At 49.5% G+C, this 20,532-nt stretch overlaps 1 protein-coding gene and 1 long non-coding RNA gene across 8 annotated transcripts in view; one reads left to right on the top strand and one right to left on the bottom strand.

Annotated features, from left to right (window-relative positions):
* The window catches only part of TUBGCP5 (tubulin gamma complex component 5), a 37,009-nt gene extending 21,458 nt beyond the window's left edge, over positions 1-15,551 (bottom strand). The window contains exons 1-7 of one of the 4 annotated variants that reach the window (XM_053912961.2): positions 15,379-15,551; positions 11,011-11,064; positions 10,811-10,919; positions 5,430-5,526; positions 4,981-5,060; positions 4,253-4,388; positions 3,095-3,212 (exon numbers count right to left, since the gene is read on the bottom strand). In XM_053912961.2, the coding sequence (XP_053768936.1) occupies positions 3,095-3,212; positions 4,253-4,388; positions 4,981-5,060; positions 5,430-5,526; positions 10,811-10,919; positions 11,011-11,064; positions 15,379-15,524 (740 nt within the window). In that variant the 5' untranslated portion in view covers positions 15,525-15,551. Of the gene's footprint in view, positions 1-3,094; positions 3,213-4,252; positions 4,389-4,980; positions 5,061-5,429; positions 5,527-10,810; positions 10,920-11,010; positions 11,065-14,849; positions 15,023-15,378 lie in introns of those variants that run through there. The other 3 variants (XM_053912962.1, XM_053912964.1, XM_053912963.1) reach the window with 3 other exon arrangements.
* A 67-nt stretch (positions 15,552-15,618) lies between these two features.
* LOC112305868 (uncharacterized) lies at positions 15,619-17,339 on the top strand. 4 transcript variants are annotated; one of them, XR_008425326.1, is made up of 4 exons: positions 15,623-15,699; positions 15,850-16,074; positions 16,318-16,428; positions 16,678-17,339. It is a non-coding gene; the product is annotated as an uncharacterized lncRNA (long non-coding RNA). The 4 variants fall into 4 exon arrangements; XR_006655639.3 differs by having other exon boundaries at positions 15,619-15,722; positions 16,318-17,339; XR_008425325.2 differs by lacking the exon at positions 16,318-16,428 and having other exon boundaries at positions 15,626-15,699.
* The last annotated feature ends 3,193 nt before the right edge of the window (positions 17,340-20,532 follow it).

Below are 20,532 nucleotides of genomic sequence, written 5' to 3'. Positions count from 1 at the left end.
CAAGGTCCACAAAAACTGCATTGGGACTTCCTGCGGCATGGGCAAGGGGCCAGGGGCAGGAGGGGCCAGCTCAGGCTGTCTGCAGGCAGGACAAGTAGCAGACATGTCTCTAGAGCCTCTGTTACTCAGGTACCAGCCAAACTTCCTCTTCAGCCCGAGAACACATTTCTCAGTTTAATGGCAAGGGGATGCGTGTAATCCTGTGGTGAGTGTCCAGGGTCTCCCTCCGGGTGAGCTGGGCTGGATATTTGTGAATGGAGGCATTGCTCACAGTCAAGTGAATTAAGCTCAGTATAGAAAATGAAGCCACTTCACTCTGGTTGCTGTGGCCAGTGGATTGAGTGCCGGCCTGTGAACCAAAGGATTGTTGGTTCAATTCCCAGTCAGGGCACACACCTGGGTTGTGGGCCAGGTCTCTGCTGGGGGGCGCGTGAGAGGCAACCACACATTGATGTTTCTCTCCATTACTTTATCTCTCCTTTACCTCTCTAAAAAGAAATTTAAAAAATGAAGCCGCTACTATCTCTGTGAGTGGCAGGTGAGCTGCCCCTAGTATCCAGTAAGGCCCACACCCGCTCCTCTTCCAGACACTGCCAGGTGCTCATGCATAGCTACATGGGAAACATAAACCCCTTTCTGAACGCTTTTTTTTAAAATTAAGATTTTATTTATTCATTTTTAGAGAGAGGAAAGGAGGGACAAAGATGGAGAGAAACATCAATGTGGAGAGATATACTGACTGGTTGCCTTTCCCATGCCCCCAGCTGGAGACCTGGCTTGCAACCCAGGCATGTGCCCTGACCGGGAATTGAACCAGTGACCTTTAGGTTCGTAGGCCAGTGCTCAATCCACTGAGCCACACCAGCCAGGGCAGAATTTTTTTTTTTTTTTCCAGGGGAACTTAGGAAATGTTTGCAATGGATTTTTTATTCCCCCACTAGCAAAAAATATGTATCTACAGTACCGGGCCAGGTAGCTCAGTTGGTTAGAACATTGTCCCAATATGCCAAGGTTGCAGGTTTGATCCCTGGTCAGGGCACATACAAGAAGTAACCAATGAATGTGTCAATAAGTGGAACAACACATCAATATTTCTCTCTCTTTCCCTTCTTCTCTCTCTCTCTCAAATCAATAAATAAAAATAAATCATGTATCAACACACATATATGTTCGTTTTTTAAAAAAATTTTCTTGCCTATAACCACAGAATCCCAGAATCCAGCCATCCCCGGGGCTGAGATAATCCAGCGACCGCACAGATCTGGCACAGCGACACGTAGGAGGCTTCTGTGCTGTCTCACAAGGGGAGAGGGCAGGGGAAGAGGGGTTGTCACTCGTGGCGGACTTGCTTTTTGTCCACTGTTACGTCCAGGCTGTGTGGGCATGATGTTGTCAACATAAGAAACGTCCAAATCTGAAACTGACAACAACTGCCAGGAAGCCAAACTTCAATAGATTGAGAAAATGCTCCAGAAAATGGCAGTTTTGTACCTTATTTTATACACTGGACTCAGAACAGAAGATGTAAGTAGGCTGCATGAAATCCACTGGGGAGAGATTAGGGAGGCGGGAGAAAGTAGAAGACTGGGGTGGGGAGGAGAGGGGACCTCTGGCATTGGACAAAAGGTAAAATGATAGACATGCACTTCTTTTACATAGCTGGGGACAGGACAGTTGACAGGCAACAACTAACACGATAACATTAATAACGAGGGGATTAACCCTGGCTGGTGTAGCTCAGTGGACTGAGTGCAGGCCTGAAAACCAAAAGGTTGCCGGTTCCATTCCCAGTCAGGGCACATGCCTGGGTTGCGGGCCAGATCCTCGGGGGGGTGGGGGGGGGGGGTGGGCGTGAGAGGCAACCACACATTGATGTTTCTTTCCCTCTCTTTCTCCCTCCCTTCTCCTCTCTCTAAAAATAAATAAATAAAATCTTTATAAAAAATAATAATGAGGGATTTGTGGCCTCCCTCTGGTGAGGTGCCTCTGCTTTGAGGGGTCCGGAAAAAGGAAATTCCAAAGGTAGGTTATCTTAGATGCAAATACAACAGACAGGCTTCATGAGGTGAAGACTGACCTTTGTGGGGGCAGATTCCAGCCCAGGACATGACCGCCCACCGTGACCTGCTTTTAGTTACTAAGTTTTCATGTTTGACAGTCTTGTGCAGTCACTTTCGGTCTCTGAGTTTGCAAGGCTGCCACGCTGGCCTCTGCTGAGCTGGTCAGGCACGAGGCCCCTCTCCGTCCCCATGTGGTAGGCCACTGGATGGTCCCAGTCCACTGTGGTGAGAGGGGTGACTGGGTGGGGACCCAGCAGCAGAGGCCTGGGTGCGGCACAGTCGGGGGCAGTGATTGCAGAGCGGGCCCAGGAAGGCAGCGGCGTGTGGGCAGAGCGCCGGCCCATGAGCAAGTGCACAGCAGGCAGCCTGGGCGCCCACAAGGGGCCCAGTCCCGTTCCCAGTGGCCAATGTGCCAGTGTGCTGAGGGGCCGAGCCCATGACGGACGAAGGCGGCCTTGGGCCGTGTGGCCCACCTGTGATGCTGGCCTGGGACACGGGTCTCCCAGAAGAAAGTTCTGAGGTCCACACTGCAGGGAAGAAACACAGGGCCCCTGTGGAGAGAGGCCACACCTGGCAACCTGCACAGAGTGAACGCAGTAGGGGTCCCATCCCACGGTGACCGCAGACACTGTGTCATTGGGCTCACACTTGCAGAACTTGCTGACAATGACAATTTTCATCAGCTCCCGCAATTCCACAGCATGTCACTGGAAGCCACTGGGACATGTCTGCTGCCACCTAAGGGCGGTCACCACTCTAGCCTCTGTTGGACGCCAGTGGCCCCAGGCAGCAGCGCCCTATTTGACACACACCACGCAGCTGCAAACCGCCACTCCATACACGTGGGCGAGTTAGGGGGGAGGTTCCACTGGCAGCCGCTCGGCGACAGGATCTCCCCTGAGATCTCCCCAGGCATCCTCTCTGTTCCAGTTCCAACCTAGACCCAAACTGGATGGCTGCCAGAGATTCAGCTCCAGCAGGCCCCAGCCAAAGTTTCTTTGGTTAACACACAAAATGAAACTCTGGGCTCTTACCAGACAGCAGCCAAATTGGAGTGCAAATGCAGACTGTGCGGGAACCTCGAGTTGCGTGCTGTCCAGTACTGACGGACCACGTGCTGCTCCAGCCAGCTGCGGGCATCTGGCTCATCCGCTGGAGGAAAGTTAGCATGGGTACGTTATGCGCTAACAACAACACACGGCCAGCTTTGCAACAGTATCTGAACTCATGACTCCATTCGAATATTCAATAGGAAAAGGCTCTGTAAAATGACAGCTACTGCCCTGGCTGGTGTGGCTAAGTGGATGGAGTGCTGGCTTGTGAACCAGAGCTGCCGGTTCGATTCCCAGTCAGGGCCCATGCCTGGGTTGCGAGCCAGGTACCGAGTAGGGGGTGCGCCAGGGGCAACCACACACATTGATCTTTCTCTCCCTCACTTCCCCTATCTAAGGATAAAAATCTAAAACAACAACTAGACTATAGAGCCGCCATCTGTGTCACTGAGAACTGCCTCTAGGTGAACAGAAATCCTGTGGAAAGAAGTCACGTCAAGTGGTAGAGAGACAGGATGAGCTGGTCCCACACCCACATGTGGTAGCTGAGAATCAGGAGCGATGTCTCGGTTGCCACGGTCTCCCCTGAGGAGTGTGAAGTCCCAGCTCCAGTGCCGGAAAGAGGAGACCCCACTGAACTGAATGTGAAAACCAGCAGGGATTCCGACCATCCAGGTGAGATGGGACTCTGGCAGAAACCAAGGCGCCCACGTAAAGGGCCTGCACACAGACTCACTTGCCAAGATATGGAAGCAACCTAAGTGTCCACAGGTAGATGACTGGATAAAGAAATGGAGCAGAGGTACAATGGAATATTACCTGGCCATAAAAAGAATGAAATCTTACCATTTTTGACAACATGGATGGGCCTTCCTCATGCTACATGGAGTAAGTCATACAAATACCATGTGATTTCACTTATATGTGGAATCAAGAAACAAAATAAATGAACAGAACAGAAACAGACTCATAGACACATGCCTGGGTTGCAGGCCGGGTCCCTGGCTGAGGGCATGTGAGAGGCAACCTATTGATGTTTCTCTGCCACAGGGATGTGTCTCTCCCTCCCTCCCCCTCTCTCTAAAAATAAATTCTTAAAAAACCAACAACAGCAAATGCCAGCATCCACGAACACAGTACCTTTCCAGCCGACACGTGGCCCCGGTTTTCTGTGGTGATCCTGTTCTTCTAAAGGTGTCCTGTCCACCTGAATCCCAGAGTCCTCTCTGCTCAAGGGCTGCTGATCGTCTTCGTCCTCACTTTCTTCAGACCAGTTCTGATTAGAAGAGGAAATACGCCTTACCCTAACACACCTGAAGCTATTTCTATTAAAAGATCAGGAAAACTTCAGAAGAAAAGCAGCAACTATACCGAATGAAACTTCTCCTAAATGTCTGGAAAGTCACTGTAACGGGATGAGATTATTTCTGGTGCTAGAAATCCCAACATTCACAGCTCCTCAAAGGATACTTTAAGTATATGCATTCTGTTCAGCTCCCCAGTACTAATGATTTGATGCAAGACCTTAATAAATCTTCCATAAGAAACTATTCTGGCCTGGCTGGTGTGGCACAGTGGACTGAGTGCCGGCATGCGAACCAAAGGGTCACCAGTTCGATTCCCAGTCTGGGCACATGACTGGGTTGTGGGCCAGGTCCCCAGTAGGGGGTGCATGAGAAGCAACCACATATTCATGTTTTTCTCCCCTCTCTGAAAATAAATAAAATATGTAAAAAACCAGAAATTATTCTGTTCACTGAAGAGTGTTCCTATTTCAGCTAACTTGCTGCAGGACAGAGGACCCATAAGAGTCACCTATGTCACTTGGAATACATTTGTTTTTCAATAGCAAAACTATTGCCACTTACCGGCGTGTCTGCATTTGGACTAAGGTCAATTTCTTCACCTTCCATCAAGTATTTGCCCCAGTCAAAGTCATCTTTCTTTTCTAAAGTGTAACAGAAGAATCTCATCAGCGTTTCCAAATATGTGTGAAAATATGCAAAACTGTAAGAAAAAAGTCTTCTAAGACTCAAAACAACATGCACTTGGGAAACAATTTAAATACATTTTAAATTTCTTTATCTTCAAACGTAAGTTTTCTCTTTATAAGAGTTTCATTGAAAGTGGTTCAACTTACAAAGTTAGAATTTATATTTTACATGAAAATTTGCCATTGCAAGGGTATCCAATGCAACAGAAATATTTTTAGTTTCATAGATTTTTACCAGGTTTCATAAAATCTCAATGTCTAACAAGTAGGCAGTGAAACTAAGCTCTCTTTTAGTTTTATAGATTAAGGCATCTGATAACGCACCCACTTCTTTTTCTCTCGGTGTTTCCACATAGCTGCAGTTTGAAGGGGAGTCAGACAGGCACAGAAGAAGGGACAGTATCGAGTAATGCGCATCCGTCTTGAAAACAAAAGTGAAGAATGTGAGCCACTGAGGTTGCTAAGAGCTTTTAAGAGTAGTTTGAGTAAAGAAAAGATAGTCCCTGGCTGGTTCAGCTCAGTGGATTGAGCATAGGCCTGTGAATCGAAGGGCCGCCGTTTCAATTCCCAGTCAGGGCACATGCCTGGGTTGCAGGTCAGGTCCCCAGTAGGGGGCGCTTGAGAGGCAACCACACACTGATGATTCTCTCCCTCTCTTTCTCCTTCCCTTCCCCTCTCTCTGAAAATAAACAAGTAAAATCTTAAAAAAAAAATAAAGAAAAGATAATGCCATGACAGTATGCCCTCAATCATTTTTCTGGGTGAGAAAACGGGAATTATACTGAAATGACTCCTAATCTCTAAACTATTGTTTTAGATTTTATTTTTCAGTTGCAGCTGACATTCAATAATATTTTGTGTGGGTTTCAGGTGTACAGCATGGTGGGTAGACAGTCATATATTTTACCAAGTGTCCCCCTGATATTTCAAGTACCCACCTGGCATCGTAGTTATTACAATATCATTGACCATGTTTCCTATGCTGTACTTTACATCCCTGTGACCATATATTTGTTTGTTAGAGCGAGGGGATTGAACCAGCGACCTTTCGCTTTAAGGGATGATGCCCAACCAAATGAGCCATGCCGGGCAGGGACCCGTGACTGGTTTGTAACGGTCAATTTGCACTTCTCAATTCCTTCACCTTTTCACCCCAACCTCCCGCTCCTGTGGCAATGACTGGTCTGTCCTCTGTATCTGTGACTCTGCTTCTGTTTCGTTTATCTTCTCCTTCACAGTCTGCACATCAATGAAGTCATATGGTATTTGTCTTTTTCGTGCCTGGGTTATTTCACTGAGCATAACGCCCTCTAGGTCCTTCCACGCTGTTGCAAAGGCTAAGATTTCTTTCTTTTCTTTTGGCTGAGGAGTATTCCATTGGATATATGTACTGCTCAAAACTACTTTTAGAGTTCAAATGTGTACATGGGGATCCTGTCAAAAATGCATCATCTAAAACGTAATGAGGAATCATCTGACAAACCTAAAAGAGGGACATGCTACCAAGTAACTGGCCTGCATAATTCAGAATGTCAAGGTCAAGAAGAAGAAAGGCCAAGGAACTGTTCCAGATTAGATGTCAGTGGAAGAACCTGAGGCAAGGGAGCACAGGAGTTCCTTTTACTATTCTTTAACCTTTCTTTGTGTTTTCTTAAAGACGTAGATTATATTTTACAAACAATGCATAAAAATTGACTAAAAGTATAGAAACACCCCCATTGTGCTAAAAGTCATAAACTATGCATGCAAGGAGGGTGAAGGAAGTGTCACGCGCAAAGCCAAGTTCACTCTGCCCGCTCTCTGGTGCAGAGCACCTTCCGTGTGTCTCCTAGCGTTGGCCATCGTCACTGGTGACATCGTCATTGGTGACGCCATGTCTTCTTTACTCTGTATTCCTACCACTTAGTATGAAGCTAGGGACTGAGTAGACACTTGGTAAACTTTCCTGGAAATGAGAAAGTAATAAATCACTAAGAAGGTTCCAAGGAGCTGCCAATTATTTCATAAGTCCTCACCTGCTTAAAACTGCTGGACACTTCTGGCGCAGAGGGAGGCATAGGTACACAGGGCTCGCCTCCTCGCGCAGCACAACAGTAATTCCAACTACAAACCAACGATCATCCAGCATAATTGAGCTGTATGGAAGTCTTAAAACCAAGGAATGAAAGAACTCACATTCAACCAGATGGATAGGAGGGGCAGAAATGAGGAGATGCGGAACAGCTGGTCCCACACCCACGAGTGATGCATAAAAATAGGGAGGGATACCTCAGGAGCAGGGGGTCTCAGCCCCACAGCAGACCGCCCAGCCCCAGCCCAGGGCTCCAGTGCCAGGAAGATAAGTCCCCATAACTCCTGGCCATAAAAACCAGGAAGTAGTTGGGGCAGCGGAATAAACTGCAGGATTCTTAGGTGTTTCCTCTTAAAGGGTCCTCAACAGACTTAGAACTAACACAGACTCACTCCCTCAGGGGTCCAGCTCTAGGGCAGCAGCTGAACAGCACCAGTGGTATACGGGGAGAAACTGAAGTGTCTGGCATCAGGGCGAGTGCTGGGGGACGGCTTCCTCCCAGACAAAACTCCAGAGGCCAGGCAGTGGCAATTGTCTCTTTTCTAAGTGCTTGCCAAGGCAGAGCCACAGAGCAGCTACGCCATATCTTCAACTCCACCCACGTGGTTTGCACGGGTTGCCCGCTTTGGCGATTACCTAAGGCTCCAGCCCATTCAACTTAAGGGTGTGCTTTTCTACATTAGGCTGCACTGCTACACAGGGAGTTAAGGCAGCTCCACCCAATACACAGAAACACACTCAGGGAGGCTGCCAAAGTGAGGAGACAAAGAAACACGGCCCAAATGAAAGAGCAGATCAAAGCTCCAGAAAAAGAACTGAACAAAATGGAGACAAGCAATCTATCAGATGCAGAGTTCAAAACACTGGTTATAAGGATGCTCAAGGACCTGAGTGCGGACCTCAGCAGCATAAAAGAGTCAGTCAGTAATGAAGGTTACACAAAATGAAATAAAGAAAAATTTACAGGGAATAAACAGTAGAATGGATGAAGCCGAGAGTCAAATCAATGATTTGGAATATAAGGGAGAAAAAAAACATTCAATCAGAACAGCAAGAAGGAAAAAGAATCCCCCCCAAAAATGAGGATAGGGTTAGGAACCTCTGGGACAAGTTCAAACATACCAACATTAAAATCATAGGGGTGTCAGAAGGAGAAGAGAAAGAGCAAGAAATTGGAAATCTACTTGAAAAAATAATGAAAGAAAACTTCCCTTATTTGGTGAAGGAAATAGACATGCAAGTCCAGGAAGCACAGAGCGTTCCAAACAAGATGGACCCAAAGAGGACCACACCAAAACACATCATAATTAAAATGCCAAATTTAAAGATAAAGAGAGAGCCCTGGCTGGTGCAGCTTAGTGGATTGAGTGCTGGCCTTCGAACCAAGGCGTTGCTGGTTCGATTCCCAGTCAGGGCACATGCCTGGGTTGTGGGCCAGGTCCCTGGCTGGGGATGCACAGAAAAACAAATGCAGATGGGAATCAAAAGGTCAAAGTCAAGTCGGAAGTGACACTCACTGGTTCATCGAGTTAATTCTGAACGTTGGATGTTGCCATTGGTCTAGATGTTTGTGACTGCGAGCTTAAGGCCCTTCCCCAGTGGAGGAGTACTGGTATCTACTGACGGACTCACGGGGCCTGGTGTGCACCGAGACCTGGCATGTACCGAGGGTATATCAATACTACGGTATCATAGGAACTGTTTACTCAATTGCACAGGCTCCCCAGAAAGCTACAGGTCTCAGGGAGCATTTCTCCCCTGACGGCATGCAGACTGCAGCTCTCTCTTCTCCAGAAATACCTTGACAGCCTTCCCTGAAGTTGTCTGAGGCTCTCTTCCTTAGGACACCAAGTTCCACAGTGCAGAGTGGCCCAGGGGCGTCCAACCTTTTGGCATCTCTGAGCCACACTGGAATAAGAAGAGTTGTCTTGGGCCACACTTTCAATACACAAACAGTAACAAAAACGGATGAGAAAAAAAAAAAAAATTGTGTTGGGCTGCATTCACAGCCATCCTGGGCCGCATGTGGCCCTTGACTGCAGAGTGGACACCCCTGTCAGACAAAGAGAAAGCCACACATAACTGAGGTTACTGGGAAGATCAAGCCAGCTAACTCGGATGCCAGGCTGCCCCAACTGGGAACACCCGAAAGGTCTTCAGGACTGGTGCTCCACTGGCTCTGAACAGAGAACCAGAGCCCTTGGGGAGCCCTGAGGAGAAGTGGGGGTGTGTATGCTGAAGGCTTCTGGCCACACACTAGACCATTCACGCTGCCAATGCGCCTTACAGTGAACACCTGCTTTCATCTGCCTGAGGTCGTCAGCTTGACCTCTGTGGGGCTGGAGACCGAGTGGCAAGGTCAGCCACATGGGCCCTGCACAGCTGTGTGACAGACCCCAAACAAAGGGCCTGAGCACCAAGGCGCCGGGGAGCTTAGCTTCCCTGGTTCACCGCACTGTGTGTGTTTGTGGTCACACATTGTCACTACGCGAACCAAAGGCATTCCCTTGTGACTCCACTGGGAAGGAGCACTGGAAAGTGGGTGCCTGGTTTCTCCTGGCCCTCACCCGGGGCATCGTTTTCCTTTGCTCCTTCCCAATATGTATCACTGCACTGGAATAAACCTTGATGGTGAGGGGCAGCTTTTGTAAAGTTTTGTAAACCCCCCTCTAGTAGAGAATCCTCGAGCCTAAGGGTGGACTTGGGGACCTACGATGGAATCTGAAAATGCTTATGACACCATTACATAGGTCGTTGTTATTACCCAGTGCTACGAAGCTACTTAACACAGGCGTCCACCTCCAGGCTACAGACGGGTACTGGTCTGGGCCTGTTATGAACCGGGCCACCCAGCAGGAGGTGAGCTTGAATGTAATGTGCTTGAAGCATCCTGAAACCATCCCACCTACCCTGGTCTGTGGAAGAACGGTCTTCCACAAAACCTGTCCCTAGTGCCAAAAAGGTTGGGGACCACTGATTTAAAACACTTAAGCTAGCCACAGCCAGTGTGGCTCGGTTGGTTGGGCGTCCTCCTGCAAATCTAAAGGTCGCTGGTTTAATTACATATCAGTGTTTCTCTCTTTCTCCCTCCCTTCTTCTCTTTCTAAAAATAAAATAAAATAGCCCTGGCTGGTATAGCTCAGTGGATTGAGCGCCGGCTGTGAACCAAGGGGTCGCTGGTTCAATTCCCAGTCAGGGCACATGCCTGGGTTGCAGGCCAGGTCCCCAGTAGGGGGCGTGCGAGAGGCAACCACACATTGATGTTTCTCTCCCTCTCTCCCTCCCTTCCCCTCTCTCTAAAAATGAATAAATAAAATCTTTAAAAAAAAACAAAATAAAAATTAAGAAACAAAAAGACTTAGGATAGCCAGATAGTGCTATTATTCATGCCAATCTCTGATCTCAATTTTCCTAGTAGGCTGGGGCTGAAACGATTAACCAAGGGCTTCTTCATTCTCTTCAAGCCTGAGCCACATCAGGTTCCAGGCAATACTTAGGTCAGTTTCCAGGGTATTCTGCTCTAGGTTGTGAACGATACTAAATAGAACGAATGTTTAGCAGAAACAAGCTGTCAATAATCGGACTGGAAACGGTAAAATTCACAACAGAGATTTGCCGATATTATCATGCCTACCTTTGTCTCCTTTGTACTCGGAAGTGATGCATTGAGAAATTCCTCAGTTAATCTCTTCCAACTAGCAGCTTTACCAAGATCGGAATGAATGATGAATTTTTCATAAATTCTAAAATACAGTTTTGAAAGTCAACAGACAGTCATAAAGCTGTATGAATTAAAGATCTACATGTATAGACGTATATATATAACCAACTTACCCTTCTATTGTCTTTTCTACTTTGTGACTGTTGACATCCAAGAAACGATGGAATCTAGAAGATAAAATGCAGTTCTCACATCAACCCTGTCACCTCGCTAAGCAGACCAGCATCACTGCCCTCCGTATCCCGGACATACCCTACACTCAGCGACACGCAGGAAAGTACCTGTCGCTGTGTCCCCTCGCCATTCAGGGAATGACCACGGCATCTGAGAGTGCTAAGGGCTCCTTCCAACAGGACACAGGTCCTCCTGAGCTGCCCCCACCCTGTCCTCTGGCTCCTCTGTCTTCCCACAATGCCCTGTGTCTGAGCCCAACACAGCACATCCAGTTTCCAGCCTAATCTTTCTATGCTATTGGGAGCCCAGTGAAGATGAGACCCCTTCTCAGAATGTGTTTTTTTAAGATCTTATTTATATATTTCCAGAGAGAGGGGAGGGGGGAGAGTGAGAGGGAGAGAAACAACAGTGTGCAAGAGAAACATCAGTTGGTTGCCTCTTTCACACCCCCAACCACAGGCCCAGCCCATAACCCAGGCATGTGCCCTGACTGGGAATCATGCTGGTGACCCTTTGGTTCACAGGCCAGCGCTCAATCCACTGAGTCACGCCAGCCAGGGCTGAATGTTTTTTAAATCGTAAAATATACAAAGGTAACTAAAAATAGTGTAATACACTTGTGAAGTGTTCCTACAAGTGTGTGATATAATGAGACATTCCCTTTTTTTCCTTTAATGCTCACCCGAGGACATCTTTTCATTGCTTTCAGGAAGCGGGGGAGAGAGAGAGACAGACATACACACACTACACACACCGACTGGTTGCCTCTCCTATGCATCCCGACCAGGGATTGAACCCACAACCTACCTAATGGAGGGTGGAACCCACCGACCTTCTGGTGTACCTCCAACCAACGGCAAGGCATTTATTTTATTTTATTTTATTTTATTTTATTTAATGATTTTGTTTATTTTTTTATTTTTAGGCAGGGGGGAAGGGAGGGAGAACGAGAGGGAGAGAAACATCAATGTGTGGTTGCCTCTCATGTGCCCCTTACTGGGGACCTGACCCACAACTCAGGCACGTGCCCTGACTGGGAATCGAACTTGCGACTCTGTGGTTCGCAGACCAGTGCTCAATCTACTGAGCCACATCAGCCAGGGCAAGGAATTTCTTTATTAAAGCATGAAGTAACAAGGTCTAGCAGTGGGTCCATAACTAACATTAAAGTGACGTAAACAACATGTAGATATATCTACAACTAAAATACAATGTTAAAGATCGGATTTCTACTGGCAATACACTCATAGGTAAGCTAACATTGCTTGTTGCTTCTATTCATAATTGAAAGAAATGCTACTTTTTGGTTAGAAGTGACTGGAAATTTTTTCTTGTCCACATTTGTAACACCTGAATTCTATCTTCAGGCCCATGTGTTAAAAAGGCAGCCCTGGCTGGTGTGGCTCAGTGGACTGAGTGTCAGCCTGTGAACCAAAAGGTTGCTGGTTCAATTCCCAATCAGGGCACATGCCTGGGTTGTGGGCCAGGTCCCCAGTAGGGGGCACATGAGACGCAACCACACATTGATGTTTCTCTCACTCTCTTTCTCCCTCCCTTCCCCTCTCTCCAAAACTAAATACATAAAATCCTTAAAAAAAAAAAAGGCATATTCTAGATCACATGTGAGCAACTTTGGTTTCTCTCTCCCTCAAGGACAGACTCTCTCACCTATCTCTGAATCTCTAGGGCTTACAGCATGGCCTCAATTTTTAAAAGCCAAAAAAAAATTGTTCATTTTTCTGATGGATTAAAGACTTATAAAACTATAAAATTATAGTATAGCACAATGACTCTTGTTTTCCATTTTTCAGTATCAGAGTCAACAATTTGTATTTAAAAGAAGTAAATTACACTAACAAGTAACATTAATTCTATCCTCTAAATGGCTGAGCGGAACAGTACTTTACCTATTAAAATGTATTTAGTTTCTCAATGTGTAGAAGGAGAATATAACTTTTAGCATCCTTCCCAACCTTAAAATGATGTCCATCCACTTACTGCCATTTAAAGATCAACAGAGAAATTATTCGGGGTACAGCATTTAAATTCCTGACTTTGCAGCACTCTTTACAATAGCCGAGCTATGGAAGCAACCCGAATGCCCACGAATAGAGGACTGAAGAAAAAATATGTGGTACGTATGCACAGTGGACTATGACTCAGCCATAATAAAAGAGAATGAAATCTTGCCCTGGCTAGATAGCTCAGTTTGTTGGAGCTCCTTCCTGGTAACACCAAGGTTGAGGGTTCGATCCCCAGTTAGGGCACATACAAGAAGCAACCAATGAATACATCAGTACAACAAATTGATGTTTCTCTCTCTTCCCTTTCCTTTCTCTCTCTCTAAAATGTCAATGAAAGAAAATTTTTTCAAAAATGAAATCTTACCACTTGTGACAACAGGGATGGACCTAGAAGGTATCATGCAAAGTGAAAAAGTCAGTCAGAGAGAGACAAATACCATACGATTTCATTTATATGTGGAATCTAAAGAGCAAAATAAACAAACACATAAAACCAGAAACAAACCCGGAGACACAGAGAACAAACTGAAGTTTGCCAAAGGGGAGGGGGTTGGGGGACTGGGTGTCAAAGGGGGGGGATTAAACAGCACAAATGGACAGTTACGAAGTAGTCACAGGGATGTGAAATACAGTACAGGAAACACAGTCAATAATATTGTAATTACTGTGCATGGTGCCAGGTGGGTGCTAAACTTATAGGAAGATCACTTTTTAAATTATATAAATATCTAACCACTCGGCCAGGGGTGTCAAACTCATTCTCACCAGGGGGCCACATCAGCCTTGAGGTTGCCTTCAAAGGGCCGCATGTAATTTCAGCTCCTTAACAGTTAAGGAGTAGTTACCTTTATACAGTCCTGAAGTTATTTTGGCCCTTTGAAGGCAACCGCGAGGCTGATGTGGCCCCCGGTGAAAATGAGTTTGACACCCCTGCAGTATGCTGTACAATTGAAAGTAATACAAAATAATATTGAATGTCAACTGTAATTGAAAAATGAGAATAAGGGTGGAGGTAGAAGAGGGTGCCAGGGGGCAAGTGGAAATGGAAGGAGACGACTCAGGGTGGCGAAGACACAATACAATAGACAGATGATGTATTATAGAACTGTACAGCTGAAACCTATATAATTTTATTAACCAATGTCAACCCAATGAAGTCAATTTAAAAAAAGAAAAAGAAAATCTTAAAAAGGAAGCCCTGGCTGCTGTGGCTCTGTGGATTGAGTGCCAGCCTGCAAACCAAAGGGTCACTGGCTCAATTACCCGTCAGGACACATGCCTGTGTTGTGGGCCAGGTGCCCAGTAGGGGGCGCACGAGATACAACCACCCTTGTATGTCTCTCTCCCTTCCCCTGTCTAAAATAAATAAAATCTTAAAAAAAAGAGAAAATCTTAAAAAGGAAAAGGAATTCATTCAATCTGTAGGAAACGCATTGTTTTATTCGACCTATTCACACATTGTAATATTTATGTTATGCTTAAAAATTGAGTTTATTTCATAAACTCGGCGGGCTTTTCCCTCAGTGGCTAGTCTTTGTAAACCAAGTAGGCACTTTATATATGATCATTAAGGTTGAAACTCCAGATTACTCATTTTGAAAAACTGTTTAGTCCTCAAGATTTCTACTGAAATTAAACAGTAGAGTATTAACGACGACTAACATTCTTTTCGTAGTAAAATTCCATTATACGTAATTATCGTAACAGTGCTAATTTTCATTGTGCATAAATTAAAATAAGAACTCGGAATTCACCTAAGTATCTAAACTCCGTGAATCTCGGGATTGTACTAGAGGGTGTATTAGGCGGCTTCGTTACTCCATGGCAGGAACTGTTGCAGATGTTGGGGTGCGAAAAGACCCAAACAGACCCCCATGGCGGGACGGACCTCCGGGCTGGAGTGCGAGGCTGGAAGCGACAGTCGGCCGCACGCAAGTGACCCTCGAGTCCTGCTCAGCCCTCGGGCGGAAGGAAAAAGGAGACCCGGGAGTGAGCGGCCTGGAGCGAACCCAGCAGGGACAAGGCGCGCTGAGATCACCGTTTTAAACTAGGCGCGACCATTACTTTGCCCTAAACGTCACTGGCCCATCCATTCAAGAGCGTCCTGCGTCGGGTACGGCGCTCCGTGAGGCGGGGGCCACCCACCCGAAAGACTGACGCCCTGCACTACGCACAGCCGGTCTCCACAGGCGCGTGTCGCCGGCGACCCGGCCCCGCGGCCACCAGGGCCCTGCAGACCCCGTCTGACCCCTCCCTGGCCCCGCCCACCGCCACGCCTCACACCTGAAGTTGGACCAGGCGAAGTTGAGGCAGAGCTGGAAGTTGGGGTCCGCCTCATCCCGGAGGCCTGCCACGTGGCCCACGAGCTCGCGCACATCGCGCTCCTGCTGTTTGTCCAGCCGGCTCCAGGACGGGCTCGGCCGCGCCATGTTTCTCCGCCTCCCGGGCGCCGAGTCTGAGACGCTCTCGCGAGAGTTCGCGCCCTCTCTGCATTGCGCGTGGGGCAGTGGGGGGGGCCGCGCGCGCGTGCTGAGGCAGTTCTCGCGAGAACTCGCGCTCCCGCCTGCCTGAGATGAGGGGTTGACCCTGGTTGGTAGCTACAGTGTGCGTTTTCCACTTTTCCCTTGGTGGCTTTAGGAGTTAGGTGGTTTTGTACATCGGATTGAAATCTTGGTTGATGATTTTAACTTCTGATGTTTTCAGAGCAGGCGGCTAGTTGTCATTCAGTGTTCCTGTTTGCCCCTGCCTTTTCAGGTACCGGAAAATGGCAGTTGTCCGTTCTTCTCCAGGCTCGCTGGTCCTTCCCGAGGTGATCTCTAATTATCTCTCTAGTTTCCCCCTGTCTGTCTGCACGGGCCACGCGGCACAGTCCGCACTGCAGCGGATGTCAGCAACGCGGCAGGACTTGATAAACCCCAGCAGCCAAAGCTGTCTCTTCGTTCGTGATTAAAACTCTACCTCGAACCTGTTTCTTTCAAGGTTTTTATTTTTTGGATTTTATTTATTTCTTTTTAGAGAGGGAGGGAGGGAGAAAGAGGGAAACATCAGTGGGTAGTTGCCTCTCGCGCGCCCCCTACTGGGGACCCAGGCCTGTGCCCTGACTGGGAATCCAAGCGCTCAAATCACTGAGCCTCACCAGCCAGGCTCGGACCTGTTTCTGTTAAATATTGCTCATAACCATTCGGAAGCCTATTACATACACTTCTTTATTTGTTCTTTTAGGGATCTAGGTTTTCCTGTGGTTTATTACATTGCATCCCTGTAGTAATGGAATGTTGTGAATTAAATGACAGCATCTGAATAGTGAGAGAAGAGACAGGGGTACTTGACCAGGTAACATTAGCTGTGAGCCCCCTGACAAAACACCACTCACTTTCGTGAACCTAGGTCAGAGCTGTGAATCCCTGCCACTGGGTGGACCGCCGCATCCCACGTGTGCGTGAACTCAGTGACTCTTGTCTGTAACCAATCAAAAGCAGTAAATATTTCTTCCTGTAGACTGTGAAGAGCCCTGCTTCACCTCTCCCCCTTCTCTGTAGCCAATGTAAGTTCTTCCAAAACCCCTCACAACTTTTTTTGCAGTTCTTGTAGCTGACGTATAGAAAAAGCTCATTGGATGGCTAATAGACGTGCAAACATGCTCAACGTCACTCATCATCATGGAAATGGAAATTAAAACCACAATGAGGTATCACCTCACACCTGTCAGAATGGCCATCAGCAATAAATCAACAAAGTGCTGGCTTGGATGTGGAGAAAGGGGACCCTCATGCATTGTTGGTGGGAGTGCAGACTGGTACAGCCCCCATGAGAGCCAGTATGGAGTTTCCTCAAAATATTAAAAATGGAGCTACCTTATGACCCAGTGATTTCGCTTCTGGGAATATGTGGGGGACGGTGAAGGCTGGCATCACGGCCAAGGTTGAGTGCCTAACAAAGCGTCACTTGACTGCTTGCATCTGCAAGGCGCATCAAGCCAGCAGCTGACATAGCCAGAAGCTGCGGGGGGTGAGAATGAAATAGTAGCCGCGTGCTTCAACTGTATGCACTGTAACTTTTGCAGAAGACATATGTATCAGATAGCCTGGGAACGGAACAGTCTGCCTGCGGCGTCTCCCTAAGTTTACAAAACGTCCTTGAGCTCTGTCTAACCAACCCCTATACAATAAACGCAGAGACCATGTTCAAGGTCATTGTCTCTCCATCAGAGGACAATATCCCACCTGGTCCCCACTTTTCCTTAACCTGTGTTGTGTCTTTCTTAATCCCCCATCGCCCCCACTCAGGAACCCCCACGCCACGTTGGTCCGGGAAGGAATATATCTGAAGAAACTTGAAACACTAATTTGAAAGAATATATGCACCTGCACATTGCAGTGTGATGTACAGTAGCTAAAATTTTGGAAGCAGCCCAAGTACCATCAGTAGAAAAGACGAAACAGCTGTGGTACATTCACACAACGGAATACTACTCAGCTGTTAAAAAGAAGGAAACCTAACCTTTTGCAACAGCATGGATGCACCTGAACAGTATTATGCTAAGTCCAATAAGCCAGTCGGAGAAAGACAAACAATAGATTTCACTTATATGAGTGGGGGACCCCAAAAGGCCCAGAATTTATTTATAAAAAATTGTGCATTTGTTCTAACATGTTTAAACTTCACTTACCTTCAAAGTACTCTCCATTTGATGCAATACACCTATGGAGGCTTTTCTCCACTGCTCAAAACAGTTTTTGAACTCAATTTTGATGCCTTTTATGCTCCTACCTTTTATCGTTTCACTTCTTCCACATCGGGAACACACTTCCCTTTGAGGACTTTTTTCATTTAGGAAAACAAACAAAAAGTCGCTCTGGGAGAGATTTGGTGATTAGGAGGATGGGGCACAGGGGTCAGCCCATTTTTGATCAAAAACTGCTGAACACTCAGTACGTTCTCCGCACTTACACTAGGAAATCACCGGTCATGAAATGGGCATGACCATCATGCCCCACCCTCCCTTCAAATATTTTACCGAAGCTGAACACAGCCTCTCACAACAAGGAGGCCATCGATTCCTTCACAGACAAGGGGGTTCGAGCTCTGGGGGACTGAGGTCGAAGTGGTCACACTCCTCTCCGGTGGTTCAGCACAGACCAGAGGGTTGAAGCCGCTGGGTCCAAATCTGCTGCCTGGGGGCAGGGTGGGGGATTTCAGCCAAAGAAAAGCTCTTAGCCGCTCAGGAAAGGCACAGGCCTGACTCCCCACGGGAGAACCCATCCGTGGACGTGGGTGAGGCCCGCCCGGACCCGCGGCACCTGGCGCAGAACCGTGGCCGGCACCCCGACCCGGCCCCGGGTCCCTAGTTCTTCCCTGGCGCTCTGCCGCGGCGCGGGTGGGAGACGTGCTGGCAGGTGTGGTCCACGGAAAATCGCGCGGTCCTCTGGGGGGCAGGGAGAGCTTTGAGTTTACGGACACGACCCCAGGGACCCTGTGAACCTGGCCTGATACGTCCAGGGTGGGGCTCGTTGCTCCGAGGGAGGCTTCTGGTGGGGGTGAGTTCCCACAGCCTCCCTGCCTCAGGGAGATCGGCGGACGCCGCTGTTCTGCCGGAGCCCCTCCCTGTGCACTTGGACACGGGTCCGCTGTCCCTCGGCAGCCCGGCAGGCTCTGCGGAGCTCGGGCCTCGCCCCCAGCCCCTCCCACCTGCGCCCTGCTCCGTTCCCGCCCCACGGGCCCCACGCGCTCCCCTGGGACTCCCGGGGGACCTCGGCCCGGTGGGCCCCGCACCCGCCTGTGACCGCGCTCCCGCGAGTGCCGGCGGGCTCTGCTCTGCGCACAAGGCCGGCGCCCTCCGGGTCCCCGAGGTGGGCCTGCCGCGCGAGCCCAAGTCGCACCGCGATCGCGCGCTGCCAGCTGCGCGCTCCGGACCCCGTTCCTCCTGCAGGTGCTGAGCCGAGTCTCCCTGGCACGCTGAGTTCTGGAGTCCCGGCTCAGGGGTCGTCCTCTGGGGCCTGGAACCCTCGTCCCCCAGCCCGACGCTCCCAGCCCCGCACGGACCCTGCGGGCGCGCGCCGACGCGACGTGGACGCCCCCGTGGTCGGACTGCGGGAGGCGGAAGGGAGACATGACCCCTTCTGCCGACCACCTCGGGCTGCGGTACAGCGCCCAACGGCCGTGTTGAAACGTTTCGTTTCCCTACCGGGCAGAGGGAAGGGAGGGGGAGGCGGTTCTGTGACCGGACCTGCGACTCGGGCGTGGACCCTGGCCCGCGGCGGGAAGGGAGGCGGCGGCGACCTCTCGCTCTGCGGGGACGATGCCTCGCCCGCGGGGACACACCGAGGGGCCGGGGCTCCCCTCTCTCCGGTTCCCGTGTCGGCTTCACGAGCGTAGGGCTCTGCCTCCCATTCGGTCTTAGGCACCCGGACAGAAGAGACACCACCTATCACGCCGAAGACGTGGGCCTGGGCGCCCTGACCGACCGACCGACCGACCGCTTTGGCTCGGCGGGTTGAGCGTCCTCCCGCAAACCGCGAGATCTCGGGTTCGATTCACGGCCCCGTGCCTGGGTACCCCCTTACGGATGGAAGAACAGGGGGGCGGCCCCCAGGAGATGGCTTTTGTCAGAGCCACGGGTAGCTGGTTTTGGGCCAAGACACGGGGCCCAGCAGGCTCAGGGCAGGCACCCCCACCAGAAGCCTCCCTCGGGGCAACGAGCCTCACCCTGGACATATCAGGCCAGGTTCACAGGGTCCCTGGGCTCGAGTTCGTAAACTCGAAGCTCTCCCTGCCCCCCAGAGGACCACGCGATTTCCCGTGGACCACACGTCCCAGCACGTCCCCCCCGCCCCGCGGCAGAGTGCCAGGGAAGAACTAGGGGCTTGGGGCCTGGGCGGGGTGCCAGCCACTGTTCCGCGCCAGGTGGCGTGGGTCTGGGCGGGCCTGACCCACGTCCATGGATGAGTTCTCCGGTGGGGAGTCAGGCCTGTGCCTTTCCTGAGGGGCTAAGAGCCTTTCTTTGGCTGAAACTCCCACACCCTGCCCTAGGCGGCCGACTTGGATCCAGTGGCTTCAACCCTCTGGTCTGTGCTGAACCACCCAAGAAGGGAGTGTGACCGCTTCGACCTCAGTCCCCCAGAGCTCGAACCCCCTTGTCTGTGAAGGAATCGGCGGCCTCCTGTCCTTGGTGTCCGCAAAGGGTATTCACCTCCCGTGAACCTGGGCCCAGGCAAAAAGGACCAGGCCCCATGGTAGGAGCCTGAGGAGGCAATAGGAGCCCTGCTGATGGGGCTCTGGCTTTCCCCAGGGCTCTCTCATGGCCCTGGTGCTCTCTCTCGCCTAGAGAATGCCCATGCCATGCCTTGATCCCCAGCAGGACTCCTGTAGACCGAGGGAAGTGTTATTCTTCTTCCCTGGAGCTCAGACCCCGGGGTCTGGGGGGTGCGTCACTCGCCT

The sequence above is a fragment of the Desmodus rotundus genome, chromosome 10 (genome assembly GCF_022682495.2).
Source record: "Desmodus rotundus isolate HL8 chromosome 10, HLdesRot8A.1, whole genome shotgun sequence".
Lineage (NCBI taxonomy): Eukaryota > Metazoa > Chordata > Mammalia > Chiroptera > Phyllostomidae > Desmodus > Desmodus rotundus.
This window is presented reverse-complemented; position numbering and strand designations above follow the sequence as displayed.